General features: G+C 67.6%; 6 protein-coding genes across 6 annotated transcripts; 2 read left to right on the top strand and 4 right to left on the bottom strand.

The window, feature by feature from the left end:
• Window positions 1–506: 506 nt before the first annotated feature.
• RHOBADRAFT_43740 (uncharacterized protein) lies at window positions 507–1346 on the bottom strand (the record flags this gene model as incomplete). The annotated part of the gene is made up of 3 exons (XM_018414280.1): window positions 507–951; window positions 1023–1258; window positions 1326–1346. 3 exons carry the CDS (start codon window positions 1344–1346, stop codon window positions 507–509), a joined length of 702 nt encoding a protein of 233 aa, XP_018271301.1.
• A 581-nt stretch (window positions 1347–1927) lies between these two features.
• On the bottom strand, window positions 1928–6367 carry RHOBADRAFT_26561 (uncharacterized protein). Its single transcript, XM_018412752.1, has 8 exons — window positions 5795–6367; window positions 4821–5239; window positions 4196–4703; window positions 2822–4044; window positions 2514–2733; window positions 2319–2441; window positions 2175–2237; window positions 1928–2110 (listed from the first exon to the last, which is right to left on the bottom strand). The coding sequence occupies exons 2-8, from the start codon at window positions 5171–5173 to the stop codon at window positions 2045–2047; spliced, it is 2556 nt and encodes an 851-aa protein (XP_018271300.1). The 5' UTR covers window positions 5174–5239; window positions 5795–6367; the 3' UTR covers window positions 1928–2044.
• An 810-nt stretch (window positions 6368–7177) lies between these two features.
• On the top strand, window positions 7178–9059 carry RHOBADRAFT_26559 (uncharacterized protein). Its single transcript, XM_018412751.1, has 4 exons — window positions 7178–7650; window positions 7730–8169; window positions 8257–8461; window positions 8556–9059. Exons 1-4 carry the CDS (start codon window positions 7226–7228, stop codon window positions 9019–9021), a joined length of 1536 nt encoding a protein of 511 aa, XP_018271299.1. The 5' UTR covers window positions 7178–7225; the 3' UTR covers window positions 9022–9059.
• Window positions 9060–9119: 60 nt separating this feature from the next.
• On the bottom strand, window positions 9120–9757 carry RHOBADRAFT_43737 (uncharacterized protein; the record flags this gene model as incomplete). Its single annotated transcript, XM_018414279.1, has 5 exons — window positions 9120–9167; window positions 9239–9262; window positions 9332–9343; window positions 9460–9513; window positions 9602–9757. The coding sequence occupies 5 exons, from the start codon at window positions 9755–9757 to the stop codon at window positions 9120–9122; spliced, it is 294 nt and encodes a 97-aa protein (XP_018271298.1).
• A 272-nt stretch (window positions 9758–10029) lies between these two features.
• On the bottom strand, window positions 10030–13023 carry RHOBADRAFT_36093 (glycosyltransferase family 66 protein; the record flags this gene model as incomplete). Its single annotated transcript, XM_018413329.1, has 8 exons — window positions 10030–10196; window positions 10274–10302; window positions 10402–10490; window positions 10574–10855; window positions 10932–12147; window positions 12224–12665; window positions 12733–12790; window positions 12866–13023. The coding sequence occupies 8 exons, from the start codon at window positions 13021–13023 to the stop codon at window positions 10041–10043; spliced, it is 2430 nt and encodes an 809-aa protein (XP_018271297.1). The 3' UTR covers window positions 10030–10040.
• A 490-nt stretch (window positions 13024–13513) lies between these two features.
• RHOBADRAFT_53248 (uncharacterized protein) lies at window positions 13514–14927 on the top strand. The gene is made up of 8 exons (XM_018416749.1): window positions 13514–13727; window positions 13825–13900; window positions 13966–14025; window positions 14090–14106; window positions 14170–14200; window positions 14268–14380; window positions 14464–14674; window positions 14779–14927. The coding sequence occupies exons 1-8, from the start codon at window positions 13542–13544 to the stop codon at window positions 14886–14888; spliced, it is 804 nt and encodes a 267-aa protein (XP_018271296.1). The 5' UTR covers window positions 13514–13541; the 3' UTR covers window positions 14889–14927.
• Window positions 14928–15046: the final 119 nt, after the last annotated feature.

Here is a 15046-nt window from a genome sequence, read left to right as displayed (position 1 = left end):
GCTCCCACCTCGCAAAGTCGACTCGAGTGCTTCCGATCCGTCACCAGCGCTGCACGAGTACGTACAGCAGAGCAAGTCGACGGCAGCCGCAAAAAAAAAATCGGACAGCGCGAAGGCATGTGGACAACTAAAGATTGTTCGTAAGAAGGTCTTTGTATCACGGCTCGGGTTGCTCAGCAGTAAAAGGCGGCTCGCAAGTTCCTTAGAGAGGTGATGACCTTGCGGGGAGACGAGCGGAGCTGGCCAGGCAATTCGACAAAGGAAAGTACAGGTTTGCTGGCACGCGCAACACGCATCCTCCCGGCGCTTCTCTCGTTCTCTTGTGCTCGCTTCTCCTCCTGCGACCAAGAGACCAAGTCCAGCGTCTCGACGATTTTCCTGCGGACCGACCAGAGCTTGACCGCGCTCTCGAGAGGCCGTGGCCGAGCCGTGAGACCGTTTCAAAGCTCGCCCGCAACCCGTCTCTCTCGACTTGGGGTCACTTTAAGACCGCACACGCTCGCCGGTTACCGCACCCACATCTGGAACTCGTACTCGACGACCTTGTTCTCGCCCTTGGCGAGCTTGTCCTGCTCCTGCTGCACGCCCTCGGGCACGTCCCACCCTGCCCACGCACGCAGCTCGTCGTGGCTCGCTCGCCGCCACACCTTGGCCTGGCCCTCGGGCGACGTCGACGTGTCGGCCGCGAAGTCGTGCAGGTACGTGTCGCAGTCCGGGTACTCGGTCGAGAGGCGCGTGAGGAGGACCCGGTCGACGAGGTAGGGAGAGGACGAGGGCGCGTCGGCGGCGGCGGCTTCTTCGAGGGCGGCGTTGTACAGCTGGGCGCCGCCGATGAGGAAGATGCGGTCGAGTGGGGCGGTCGAGTCGGCGAAAGAGGCGGGAGGGAGGTCGCGCAAGAGCGAGACGGCCGATGCGAGGGAGGGCGCGAGGTGGGTGCGAGGTGCGCCGCCGCTGCGAGGGAGGAGGGCACGGGTCAGCTTGCTCGCACACACAGAGAGCTCGAAAGAACGAGAGCGACGCACAGGTCGAACCCCTCCTGCCTGCTGACGACGACGTTCTCGCGCTCCGGCAACGGCCTGAACCGGCTCGGGATCCCCTCCCAGCTCTTGCGGCCCATGATGACGGCGTTGCGACCGGGTTTCTCGCCCTTGGTGACGCGCGCAAAGTAGGCCATCTCGTTCGAGAGCCGCCAGGGCAAGGTCGAGTTGCGCCCGATCGCGTTGGACGGGGTCGCGGCGACGACGAGGGTGAGCGGGACCTGTGCGTGCGGTGGTGAGGGGTCAGCGTGGGCTCTGTAGGCGAGAGAAGACAGTGCAGGGGCGCACAGGCTTCATGTCGGCAGGCATGGCGTGGGAGAGGTGGAAGAGGCGACGAGCAGCTGATGAGGAAACTCAGGGGAGGTTGCGCCGAGTCGCGTCTCGTGGTTTCGGCCGACGCTCGAGCCGAGCTTGCTCGCGCAGCTCTCTCTCTCGCGGTCACAGGGCAGCGTCGAGAGCTGTTCGCAAGCTGCCTCGTACGCGAAAACTCTCGAGGCCGAATCGCAACGACAGAATAAGTGGAGAGGCTCGCGCTCGTTGCACGGCCGGCGCCGACGAGAGGCGCTACAGAAGAAGAAAAGGCGGGACGAGAGAGATGAGGGACGCACCGTGACGAGGACACGGCGAGGACGAGAAGGGTCCCAGGGCGCGGAGGCTTTCGAGCTTTCCGAGGACGACGGACCGACCGGCGCCGGCAGCGGGTAGGAGGACGACGCGCAGAGGCCGACGTGCTGCTGTAGGTGACGAGGGACCGACGACGACGACCGAGGTGAGCGCATCGAGGTCGGGGCGCCGTCGAGAAGAAAGGGAGGAAAAACGACAGAGGGAAGAAGCAGGCGTACTCTCTCTCCCGCACGCGCACACCCACCCCTCGCGCACCGTGTCCTGAATGAGGGGAGAACGAGGGTTTCGAGTTCAATAGTTCGAGAGATGCGAGAGGTATGGATGATAGAGGCGGAACGGAAGGGAGAAGAGGAGAAAAAGAGAGAGAGAGAGGGCGCGCCGGCTCAGATGACGCTGTAGCGACCGATGGCGGCACCGCCTCCACCGCCGGCCTGCTGGCGCTGCTCGGCCTGTGTGGGGGAGACGAGTCAGTCGGGGCGCCGAAGACGAGAGGGCAGAGAGCGCGAGACGCACCTCGAGCGCCATGGTCGCGCCCTCGATGAGCGCCTTCTTGATCTCGGCGATGGCGTGCTGGACCTGCGGACGTGGGCGAGACCGTGTCAGAGCGAGTGCGAGAGAGGTTCGTGGCCGAGAAAGCGAGAGAGAGAGGGTGCGCACCCTGAACTCCTCGTTCGACTCGATGAGGAGGTGCAGCTTGGGCAGGTCGTTCGGGCCGGGCTCCTTGCCCGCCTCGTAGAAGATGCCCTTGTTCGTGATCGAGGCGCCGGTCGAGTCGACAAGCTGCAGGCGTGGGCGAGAGAGAGTCAGTGACGGGCGCTCGAGAGAGAGAGAAGGCGAGGAAGGAGGACGCACGTGCACCATCGTGTCCTTGTTGGTGACCTTCCACCGCGCCTTCTGCGGGTAGTCGTTGATCCACACGATGGCGTGGTAGTCGGTCGCGTCCGGGTCGCGCCGCCGAGCCGCCTCGGTCGAGTGGTCCGTGACGGGCGCGGCGTGGCCCGACTGCTTGGCCTTGAGCATGGCGTTGAACTTGGCGATGACGCTCGCGGCACCTGCGACGCCGGCCGACTTGCTGCAGGCGTGCGAGAGAGAAGAGGTCAGACCGGGCGCACAGCGAGGGGGAGAAGGGAAGAGGGAGAGAAAAGGGGGGCGGGACGCACCCAGCGGCGAGAGCCTCCTGCTCGGCCTTCTTGGCGGCGGCCTCGGCGGCCTTCGAGTCGACGGCGGGCGCAGCAGGCGCAGGGGTCGTCGTCGACGCCGCCGACGGGATCATCTTGCCCTTCTCGAGGTTGGGCGCCGGCCCGCGGTGGATCTGCACCTCGAGGTCGGCCACCTTCTTGGCCGCCTGCTCGCCCTCGTCGCCGTCATCGCCGCCGGCGCCGTCCTTCTTCTTGTCGTCCTTGGCCGTCTCGCCGTACGCGGCGCGCTCGGCCCGACTCGCCGCGTCGCGCTCGTTGTCGAGGCGGTCGAGCCCTTTGCCGCCGAAGCCCGACCCGGCGGCCTGCGCCTTGCCCGCCTTGACCTTGTCGGCGAACGCCTGCGCCATGGCCTCGAGCTCGGGCGGGACGGGCGCCTTGCTCGCCGTGAGCGCCTTGAGGATGTCGACGGCGTACCGCTCCTGGTCGGGCGTGATGAACGTGACGCACGTGCCCGTGTTGCCGGCACGGCCGGTGCGGCCCGCACGGTGAACGTAGTCCTCCATGTGGTTGGGCACGTCGTACTGGACGACGAGCTTGAGCTGCTTGACATCGAGGCCGCGCGCGGCGACCGACGTCGCGATGACGATCGGGCACGAGCCGTTCTTGAAGTCGACGATCGTCTGGTCGCGGTCGACCTGCTCGCGACCGCCGTGGAGCGGCATGCACGTGTAGTTCTTGTTCTGGAGGTCGACAAACAGCTTGTCGGCCGACTCTTGGCGCTCGACAAAGATGAGGGCGCGCGCGTCCGACTCGTCGTTGAACAGCTGGCCGAGGAGCTCGAGCGTGCGGTTGAACTTGGACTCCTCGGGGCGAACCTCGACGACCTGCGTGATCGTGTCGGCGACGACCGAGCGCCCGCCGACCGTGATCTCGAGTGGGCGCCGCAGGACCTTGCGCGCGAGCGCCTCCATCTGGCGCGGGAACGTGGCCGAGAACAGGACCGTCTGGCGGTCGGGCCGGATCTGACCCAGGATCTTCATCACCTGGGGCTCGAAGCCCATGTCGAACATGCGGTCGGCCTCGTCGAGGACGAGGTACGTCACGCGCTGGAGGTTGATGAGCCGGCCCGAGTTGGTCGTCAGGAGCTCGATCATGCGGCCCGGCGTGCACACGATGACCTCGCTGCCGCGCTTCATGTCGGCGATGTTGTCCTTGAGCGGCATGCCGCCGTACGCGCACGACGCCTGCGAGAGGGCGAGTTGGACCAGGAGGGAGGGAGGGAGGGAGGAGGGAGGACGGGGCGCGAGGGAGAGAGGTGGACGACGGTCAGTCTCTGCGTCGCGGACGGTCCGACAGACACCTCGAGGAGAGGTAGAGAGAGAGGGAGGAACGCACCCTGAGCCCGAGCGCCTTGAGGAACGGCTTGCACTCCTTGTAGATCTGGGTCGCGAGCTCGCGCGTGGGCGTCATGATCATGGCGACCGGGCCATCGAGCGGGCGCAGCGGCGGCTGGTCCTTGATGTGGCGAAACATGGGCAGGATGAACGCCATCGTCTTGCCCGACCCAGTCTTGGCGACGCCGATGATGTCGCGCCCGCTCATGACGGCCGGGATGGCCTGGGCCTGGATCGACGTCGGCGCGGCGTACTCAAGCGCCTTGATGACGTCGATGCACGCGGCGGGCAGGCCAAAGTAGGACCACTTGGTCGCCGGCTTTGGCGGCTCAGCGCCGCGGATCTTGATGTCGTCGAGCTCGAGCCGGAGCGCGTCGACCTCGGCCTGCGACAGCTGCTCGACCTCGGGCGGGGCCGTGTAGAACGCCTTGCGGAACGGCAGGTAGTCGATGTTCTTGTGGTCCGGCACAGCGAGTTCGCGACCCTTCTTGACCTTCTTGGCGGCGAGTCTGCGAGGGCGAGGACGCAGAGGGTCAGTGACCGTCGTCGACTGGCTCAGGACGACGCAATAGAGAGATGGTGACGGAAAGGGGAGAGAGAGAGAGACAGAGAGAGGTGGGGCGCACGCAAGGATGTCGGCGGCCGACATGCCGACCTTTGCGAGCTCGTCCTCCTCCTCGTCGACCTCGTCCTCGCCCGGCTCTGCCGCCTCGAGGACCTCGGGCGCCTTCTTGATGCCGAGCTTGACCGCGTCGGCCTTGTCGACCGTGCGCACCTGCTTCTGGACGCCCTTCATGAACGCCTCGAGCTCGTCCTCCTCCTCGTCCTCCTCCTCGACCTTGGCGCCTGCTGCTGCTGGCGCCGCCGCCGGCTCGTCGACGTCCATCTGGTCGCCGTCGCCCTCCTCTTTCTTAACGCCCGACGACAACGACGACGACGACGACGATGCCGCCGCCTCGGCGCCCAACAGCGCCGCCATCCTCGCCGCCCGCACCGCGTTCGCCCTCGCGCGATACGCCGCACCCTCCTCGTCGAGGTCGCTGTCCTCGTCCTCCTCGTCCTCCTCACCCGCACCCTCGCCCTCTGCGCCCGCGGCCGCCGGCCGAGCGCCCGCGCCGGCGCCCTCGGCGCCGTCGACGTCGTCGAACCGGATCATGCCCATCTTGCGCCCACCCTGGTCGTCGTCGTCGGCGCCGAGCGAGCGCTTGAGCCCGCTGCCGACGGCCGGACGCGCCGGGACCGCTGCGGCGGCGGTCCCGAGCGAGAAGGCGGGCTTGGCCGGCAGCGACGAGGGGAGGGTGTGCTTGAGCGCCGTTGAGGGTGATGAGGAGGAGGAGGAGGAAGAGGCGCCGCCGCCGCCGAGCGACGAGAGGCGGTTGGCGATGGCGGCGGCGGCGGCGGCGGCGGCGGCGGTCGCGTCGTCGGGCGTGCCGGCGGGCTTGGACGTGCTGGGCAGGAGCGAGGTCGAGGGGATGGTGATAGGCTTGGCGGGGAGAGCTGCAGGAATACGGCTCGTCAGTACATCGACGCCAGGATGGAGGACGAGAGGAGAGAGATTGAGAGAAAGGGAACGAGGCGCACAGGCATTCATGGCCGCGACAGGCTTGGGAGGAAGGCCGGCCGCCGGCGGCGCAGCTGCAGCAGGAGCGGCCCTCGGCGGCACGGGACTCGCTGGCGCAGGGCTAGCCGGGGCCGGCGATGCGACGGCTGCGTCGGCCGCCTTTTTGCGCTTCCACGCCTCGAGCCTCTCGCGCTTGATGCGCTGCTTCTCCTCCTCGGCCGCCGAGAGCGCTGCGGGTGGCGGTGCGGGCGACTCGGCCGCAGGCGAGTGCGAGCCGTTGGTGAGGCCGTTGGTCGGCGCGGCGGCGGCGGACGAGCGGTGGACGGGCGAGCGCGCTCGGCGGTCGCGGTCGCGAGGGTCGGGCGAGCGGTCGCGCCGGGCGTAGTCGCGGTCGTGGCGGCTCGAGTAGTCGCGGTCGCGGTCGCGGTCCCGGTCGCGCGGGCTGCGGTCGTCTCGGCGCCTCGAGCTGCGCTCCGACGAGTAGTGCGAGTCGTCGTCTCGCCGCCGGCGGTCGCGGTCCCGGTCCCGGTCACGGTCTCGGTGACTCGCCGGCGAGCGGTGCGAGTCGCGGTCGCGGTCGCGGTCGCGGGGCGAGTCGACCGAGCGGGGCGAGTGGTCGTAGTCGTGGCGACGGGATGAGCGGTGCGACGAGCGGTCGTAGTCGCGGTGGGAGCGACTCGAGCGGTGATGGCGGTGGGTATCGTCGTCGTCGTCGTCGTCGTAGCGCCTGCGCTTGCTCGAGTGGTGCGAGTGCGAGTGCGAGCTGGCGGCCGGGGAGGGGGAGCGAGGCATGGCCGTCGCGGGGTGTGCGCAGTCGGGGTGGCGGCTGGCTGTGCTTTTAGAGTGCCTGCGAGGCTGCACGGCTTGTCGATGTGCTCGTGAGCGACTCTGGGCGAGTGGTCGACGACAGAGAGCCACAGCTTCATCAGCTCACCCTCGTCACCCACCTCTGCTGTCCCCGCCAGAGCCTGACAGCGAGCTGTACCGCGCTACTGAACCTCTTCAGCCCGCTCTACCGCAAAACCAGCTCCGCTCGAGGCCAACTCGCTCATCCCCCTCGCCGGCCTCTCTCCTTGCCGGGCTCTCGCCTCCTCCCTCTCCATCAACATCTCCTTAACTCTCCGGCCATCATGCTGTGGACCCCGACGTGGCAAATCAACCGCGACCTCAAGCTGTGAGCCCCCCCCCCTCCTCAGCCACACGACCTCCCGCTCGGTCGCCCCCACTTCCGACTCGGAGTCCGGGCATCTCGCTCACCGCCCGCTCTGCGTGCACAGCACCGAGCAGCGCAAGGCACTCGACCTCGGTCGCAAACTCGACGACGACTACGGCGGCGCCGACATCTCGCCCGACCTCGAGCGCGCCATCCTCGCCGCCACCGCGTCGACCATCACGAGCCGCATCGCAGCACGCGAGCCCGGGTGGACCGCGACGCACGTCGTCCTCGTCTACGTGCGTCAGGCGACTCGCATGCACGAGCGCTGCAACCTCTTGACCGAGGTCCTGTTCAACGACGCCGTCAAGGCCGCCCTCGACCTCGACGCCCACTATGACAAGACGGGCGAGCTGGTCGGCCCGCTACACGGCGTGCCCGTCTCGATCAAGGACCAGGTCGACATCGCCGGCGGCCACGACTCGACCATGGGCTTGACCCACATGATCAACCGCCCTGCGCCCGCCGACGCGACCCTGATCCGCATCATTCGCGACGCCGGCGGGATCCCGTTTGTCAAGACCAACGTGCCGCAGACGATGCTCTCGTTCGAGTGCAGCAACCCGCTCTTTGGGCGGTCGGGCAACCCGCACAACCCGGAGCGCATCACGGGCGGCAGCTCGGGCGGCGAGGGCGGCCTCCTCGGCGGCGATGGGTCCGTCATCGGCATCGGCAGCGACATGTGCGTCTCTCTGTCTCTCTGTCTCTCGACGATCCTACATCTTCTCGGGTCCTGACGACCATCGGTCCTTCCCTCGCAGCGGCGGCTCGCTCCGCATCCCGGCCCACTTCTCGGGCTGCTACTCGATCAAGCCCTGCGCCGGCCGCATCTCGTCGACGGGCTGCCGCACCTTCAACGCCGGCTTTTCAGCGATCCGGACGAGCATGGGACCGATGGCGCGCTCGGTGTCTGACCTCGAGCTCATGCTCCGCGTCCAGCTCGACGCCGCGCCAACCCTCGCCGCCACCGAGGACGTCCTCCCGATCCCGTACCGCGACGTCAAGCTCGAGAAGAAGAACAAGCTCCGGTTCGGCTTCTTCACCCAGGACAAGTTCTGCCGCACGAGCCCGGCGTGCGAGCGCGCCGTGCGCGAGACGGTCGAGGCGCTCCGGCGCGAGGGCCACGAATGCGTCGAGTTTGAGCCGCCGAGCGCGGTCGAGGCCATGGAGCTCTTTGTCGCCCTGACGTCCGCCGGTCGGTGTGCGTCCCGCATTCTCTCTCTCTCTCTCTCTCTCTCTCCCTCTTTCTCGCGACCCCTGACTGACCCACACGCCCTCGCCCCCGCAGACGAGACGCTCCTGTCGCACCTCGAGGGCGACCCGCTCGAGAGCAGCCTGTTCCTCGCGACGATCGGGCCCAAGTTGCCCTGGTTCGTGCGCTCGGCCCTCGCGTGGCTCGTCGACAACGTCGTCGGCGACATCCAGTTTGGCCGCCTCCTCCGTGCGAGCAAGGGCAGGAGCGTCAAGGAGATGCAGGAGTGGCAGTACCGGCGGTCCGTCCCCTCGTGTTCCTCTCTCGCCTCCATCTCGCGCGCGCGCCCCGCACTGACTCTCGCTCTTTTTTTTCTCCCGTCCTCGCGTGCGCAGGGACCAGTACGTCGACGCGACGCGCAAGCTCCTGTGGTCGCACCACGCTTTTGACGCCGTCCTGTGCCCGCCGCAAGCGACGCCGGCCCTCAAGCACGGCGAGACGTCGTACCTGTCGCCGCTCGCGCTCGCGACGATCCAGTGGAACGTCGTCGACTCGACCGTCGGCCTCGTGCCCGTCACGCGCGTCGACCCGATCCTCGACACGGTCGACGAGGCGTTCCTGCGCAGGCTCGAGCAAGAGCCCGGCAGCTCGCTCGTCGAGAAGAGGGTCTATGGGTCGGGCGGCGTGTACGACGCGCTCGACATGGCTGGGTTGCCCGTCGGCGTGCAGGTCGTCGGCCGCAAGTACGACGAGGAGCGCGTCATCGAGCTCATGAAGGTGGTCGACGCAGCTCTCGGGCCGCGAGGGTTCGCGCCGGGCGATTTCGCGGCGAGGGAGCGCGAGCGCGAGAAGGTCTATTGATCGAATATGAGCAGTGCAGTGCAGTACGTGTGCGAGATGTACAACGAGGGACGAGGAGAGCTACAACAAGGAGAGGGACAGCCAGGCTCGCCGCTCCGTCACGCCACGTCCTTGCCCGCACGACGGTCCTCGCGCCTCTGGTCCAGCTGCGGGAGAGAGCGAGTCAGCACGGGGTTGGGCCTATGAGGACGAGAGGGAGAGAACGAGGCCGACGCACCCAGGTCTTCTTGCAGTCGCGGTACTGCGGGCGCGGCCTTCTGGGTCAGCTTGGCGCGCTCAGCGCACTCGTGAGAGGACGAGTAACACGCACAGCCTGGAAGAACTGCAGTCGGGGTAGAGGGGGAGCGTCAGGGCTGCGGCGAAGCACTAAGGCGTAGACTCGCGCTCGTGAGAGGGCGAGCCCGCACCGGTACGAGAGCAGGAGACCAGCCGACGCACCTCGTTGCACTTGCTGCGGTCGTACGAGTTGCGATCGAGGCACCTCATGCTCTCCTGCGAGCATCGAGTCGTTCTCATCAGTTCGCCGCACCTCTCCCACAATCTCGCCCGACGACGACGAAAGGAGGCGAGGGGGGCGCACCTCGCGAGCGACAGAGCACGGGTCCGCAAACTTGGTGTGGCCACCGCGCGAGCGCAGCGTGTCGTTGTAGTCGGACGGGCTCGCGCCGGCGGGTGGGGCGGTCGGCGCCGCTTCGGCGGGTCGGGGCGCGGCTTTGCGGGCTTCGAGGGCGTCCATCGAGGGTGTGTGTGTGCTGCAGCGCGACAGCTCGTGTGCAGCGGCGAGCTGGTCGAGAGAGGGTGGCGCCCGCTCCTCCTCCTCGCGGCCAAGTCGTTCTCGCGGCGCTCTCTCTCTCTCTCGGTCGCACTCTGCTGCAGAGTCCTCTCACTCCCGTACGATCCACTGCGAGAGACGAGCGTTTGCAATCCTCGTATCGTTGCAGCTCCCGCTCCTCTTCCCCCTCGCGCGAGCCGACCCTCGCCTCGCCTCGCCGTCGCGCGCGCGCCCTGAGCCTCGTTCCTCACTTCCTCGCGCCCGCCTTGCCCCTGACGCCGCCGGCCGCGCTCGTCGTCGGCAGGCTCGTCACTTTTTTGCGCCGCTTGCCCGCGTCGAACGCGTTGGCCGAGCGGTGGTCGCGCCCGAGTGCGTCCTCGGGCTTGACGGCGTAGATGCGCACCTGCGCGAGGGACGGGCAGAGGTGGGTCAGGGAGAGGTGCAGCAGAGTGGGAAGGAGAGAGAGGGAGAGAGACGCACGATCCAGTTCTCGGACGTGAAGGCCTCCTCTGCGGGCGAGAGTGAGAGTCAACAAACGCTCGAGGCAGGCGCAGGGCGACAGGACAGGCCGCCGCTCGAGCCAGACGACGAGGAGGAGCACGACTCACCGAGCGTGTCGAGCTGGATCGGCGTCGGCGGGATCTGCTGCTGCCGCACGCGGTCCATGGCGGGCCCGCCGCCGTACAGCTCGTTGAAGCTGCGAGGGCGAGGGCGAGAGGGGTCAGTGCGCGCTCGTCGAACTCGTGGCGGGAACAAAGGAGCAGGGAGAGGGGGACGGACCGGTAGTAGCTCATCTTGTACATGAGGCTGTTCTTCATCGTCTCGCTCGCGTCCTTGTCGACCTTGTACTCGCCGCGCGACGTAAAGTACTTTTGCTCCGTCACCTCGTCGGGCCAGATGCCCTCCGAGATGCGCACCATCCACAGGAACTTGTTGATGTCGTCGCCCGAGAAGCCGAGGAGGCCGCCAAAGATGACGAGGACGTAGTCGACGTCGTGCTTGCGCAGGAGCGGGTAGGCCGCCTCCTCGCGCACCGACATGATCTTGCCGACCGTCGCGATGCTGTGGACGCTCGCGCCGAGTCAGTCGAGGGCTCACTCAGAGAGAGAGCGCCCGTTCGAGGGAGAGAAGGACGCACTGGGTGTTGTTCCACGTGTTGTTGTCGACGAGCGTCGTCCGGTTCGAGAAGCCCGCAATCTGGTACCCATAGTCCCACCAGCTCATGATCTTTGCGTCCTCCTTCGTGTTCTGGCGGAGCCAGTAGTAGGCCTCGCGGAAATCGTCGATGATGTTCTGGCTGCCGTCGGGCGCGCGGCTCGCGAGCACGACCGAGGGCGACGAGTAGGCCGACGACGTGACCCACGTGCAGTGCAGCACAAACAGGAACGACAGGAACGTAAAGGCGATGATGGGGATCAGGCGCGCGTCGAGGCCAAAGACGCCGAACCGGCGCGGCGTGCGGTCGACGCTCGGGCCCGCAGCCACCGCCGCCGCCGACGACGACGACGACGACGAGGCGGCCTTCTTGCCGCCCTTCTTGCCCGAGCTCGACGACGACGACGACGACGACGCGACGTCCTGGATGGCGGCAGCGACGGCGTCGACCTCGCGCTTGACGGCCTGCGCCGGACCGGCCACCGTCGACTCTCCGCCGCCGCCGCCGACGAGGCCTCGGTCCTGCTCGCGCGGGTCGAAGAACGTCTCGTAGATGGCCGAGATGGCGACGGCGGCGGCGACGCACACGACGGGCGTCAAGGTGAGCATGAGGCGCACCATGACGCCGGCAAAGTAGGACGCGAGGACGGCGTAGACGATGACGAACACGTGCTCGTCGCGCAACTCGCGGAAGCACATGTAGACGCCGGCCGGGAACAGGTAGATGAGCATCTGGAGGTCGAAGAAGAAGGACGGCCACGCCGTCGGCTGGTGCTCCGAGACGGACGACACGAGGGGGAGGTGGACGCGTGCGTAGCCCGTGTCCCACAGCGAGTAGAACCTGCCGGTCCAGGGCGCGATCTTGCCGCTCTTGGTCATGAACCACAGGCCGCCGACGGCGAGGGCGACGCCGAGGGCGAGGAACGACCGCAGGAGGACCTGGAACGGCTTGGCCGGCACGAGCGACTTGACGAGGCTCGCGAACGCGACGAGTTGGAGGAGGCCAAACACGCCGAGCGGGCCCATGTGCTCGGACGTGAGGAGCGGGAGGAACCCGACGAACGGGACCGACATGGACGCGAGGGTGCCGATCGCGTAGAACGACGAGTACCCGACGTACAGGCGCGCCGAGTACCGGCCCATGAGGAGGAGGACGAAGACGTGCAACGGCAGCATGTTGGTGATGAACGCGTACCCGCCTGTGTGTGTGAGCGAGTCAGTCGTCGTGCCTCCATCGTGAGGAGAGGGAGAGGGAGAGAGGGGGGGGGGACGCACCCCAGGCGGCGACCATGTAGTAGTAGAACAAGGCCGTGATCCCGGCCCACAGGACCGAGCCCGTCTTGACCGTCTTGAGCCAGAAGAAGAAGGTGCTCATGAGGATAAAGATGGCGATCGCCTCGTTGTCGTAGCTGCCCGCGACGCTCCTCGAGATGTAGCCCGGCGCGATGGCGATAAAGAGGGCGGCCCACAGGCCCGTCGCCTCGCGGCTGCCGTCCTTGCCGACCTCCTTGGCAAAGAAGTAGGTCGCGAGCGCCGTCAGGCCCGAAAAGGCCGGCGCGAGCTGGACGCACACCTCGCGGATGTCGACCGGGATCGAGACGAGGTGCAGCGCCTTCCAGATGAGGCCGCTCGTCACCATGAGGCCCGGGTACAGGGTGCCGCCGACGACGCGACCGAGCGGGTACCACGCGGTCGGGTCGAACCAGTTCCAGAAGGCCTGTTGCGCGAGAGGCGGGTCAGCGCGACGTGGGAGGGGGAGGGGAGCGGCGAGAGCGGGGACGCACGTAGAAGCCCTCCTCAGTGAGGACCTTGGTCGCTCGATAGTTGAACCACGGGTCGAACCTGCGGGCAAGAGCGCTCGTGTCAGCAACGTCGGCGAGGAGGACGAAGAGAGAGAGAGAGGGGGGGCGGGCGCACTCGTGGATGATCGACTCGAAACGGACGACGGCAAACTCGCGCGAGGCGACGGCGGCACCGGCGATGAGGCACAGGATGACGGTGCGGAGGAAGGAGCGCGCCGTCTCGGACGTCTGGGGCTCGAGGCGCAAGGGAGGGTAGGCGTAGCTGGGTGCCATGGCGACGGGAGGCGGGGTTGGGCTCGTTGGAGCGTCGGGCGCTACAGCTGGTCTGTGTGAGTGTCGAGTGTGTCAGTCGAGGTGCAGTAGGGATGCCTGGCGAGCTGTCGATGGGGTCGAACGGGCCCCACTGGGTCGCAGCAAGATGAGGAGCCGGGGTGACCGGCTCGCCGACAGGGATGCCTGGCTGACTTTGGAAGAGAGGGATTGTGGGACGCACCTGTGTGGCAGTGCACAGCAGGCCGCGCAGGTCGGTGGTGGGCCGCGTCGAGGTTGACGGCGGAGGTGCGTTGGCGAGCGAGCGGCGTCGAGCGGCGGCAAGCCTCTTGGAGGGCGGCCGGCGAGTGGCGAGGACGTGCTAGAGCCCGCTGGAGCTGGTGCGCTTGGCCTGGCTGGCAGCTGTGGCCGCGGCGAGGTGGTGAGCAGGTGAGAGCGCGTCCTCCTCCTCGTCGTCGTCTCGAGGTTGGCGTCCAGCCCACAACTCAGCCTCGCTCCTTCTGCCGAGTGGCACCGTGCACATGGCTCGCACCGCTCTCACGACCCGGCTCGCGCTCGTCGCAGCCCTCGCACTCGTCTTGTCGCTCCTCCCCTCCGCCAACGCCGCCCTCGGCAATTCGAAGAACCTCCTCCAGCTCACCACAAAGACGTTCCACAAGCACGTCACTCGCAGCGACAAGCTCTCGGTCGTCGCCTTTACCGCACCCGTGCGCACCCTCTCTCTCGTCCTCTTCCTCCTCTCCCCGGCCCCACCTCGTTCCAGCTGACCTTCCTGGACGCCCGGGGACGTGCACGCACACGTAGTGGTGCGGTTATTGCAAGAAGCTCGCTGGCGACTACGACAAGGTGGCCGACAGCCTCAAGGGAATCGTCAACGTCGGTCCGTCCCAGCTTCCCTCTTCGTCCTCGCGCTTCCTCTCGACGCTCACTGCTTCCTCCCGACAGTCAACGTCGACTGCGACGCCGACGAGAACAAGCCGCTGTGCGGTCGAGAAGGCGTCCAAGGTGCGCCCGTCTCTCTCGACGAGCGTCCCTCTCGAACGGCGCAACTGACCTCTCCGCCGCGCAGGTTTCCCGACCATCAAGGTACTGCGCGCGTTTCTTTCACCTCTTGCGGGCGCTCTTTTGACCCTCCCCGTACGCGCGCAGCTCTTCCCCGGCGGCTCGGCCCCCTCTCGCAGTGCGTCTCGCTCCTCTCCTCTCGCTCCCTGCGAGCCCGACCCGGACTGACCCTCGCTGCTCCACAGGCTACGACGGTCCGCGCACGGCCAAGGACATCATCGCTGCCGCAACGGGCGCCATGCCCACCTTTGTCAAGCGCGCCGGGACCGCCGCCGAGGTCGAGGCGCTGCGCGAGAAGGTGCGCCCCTCTCTTTCTCTCTCTCTCTCTCTCCCTCGTCTCGCACCGACCGACACTCCTCTCGCTTTCCCCGCCGCACTCAGGCCTCCACCAAGCCCATCTCGCTCCTGTTCACCTCGGCCGGCAAGGTGACGCCGCTGTACAAGGCCCTCTCGACCGACTTTTACCGCGAGCTCGAGTTCTACGCCGCGCGAGACGAGAAGGTCGGCAACGAGGCGATGCGCGCGTTTGGCGTCGAGACGACACCGGCCCTGCTGGTTCTGAGCGGTGGCGACGAAGTCGTCAAGTACGAGGGTGCGTCGGTCGCCGCCTCTCTCTCTCCCTTCCTCTCGCACCGTCGAGCGAGCGAGGACCGAGCGCTCATCTCGCCCCCTCTCCTTTCCCTCGCCGACCGACAGGCCCGCTCAAGTACGACAAGCTGCGCGCGTTCCTTGAGCCGTTCGCGGCGGCGGCTGCGCAGGCCGGTGGCGCCAAGGGCAAGAAGCGGGGCGAGCACGAGGAGCTGTAGCCAGAGCGCGCAGTGCAACAGCTGCTTGCTCGCTCGCTCAGTCCGGCGTGTCGAGAGCGTGAGAGACGCGCTTCGAGCGAGCTGAGTGCGCGCAAGAGACCTTGCGAGCGACCTTTCTCGAGTCGAACGAGCGACCGCACGAGCCTCTCGCTCTCCCT

This window comes from Rhodotorula graminis (assembly GCF_001329695.1).
Source record: "Rhodotorula graminis WP1 unplaced genomic scaffold RHOBAscaffold_6, whole genome shotgun sequence".
Classification (NCBI taxonomy): Eukaryota; Fungi; Basidiomycota; class Microbotryomycetes; order Sporidiobolales; family Sporidiobolaceae; genus Rhodotorula; species Rhodotorula graminis.
Note: the sequence above shows the minus strand (reverse complement) of the source record. Positions and strands in the feature narration are given on the sequence as shown.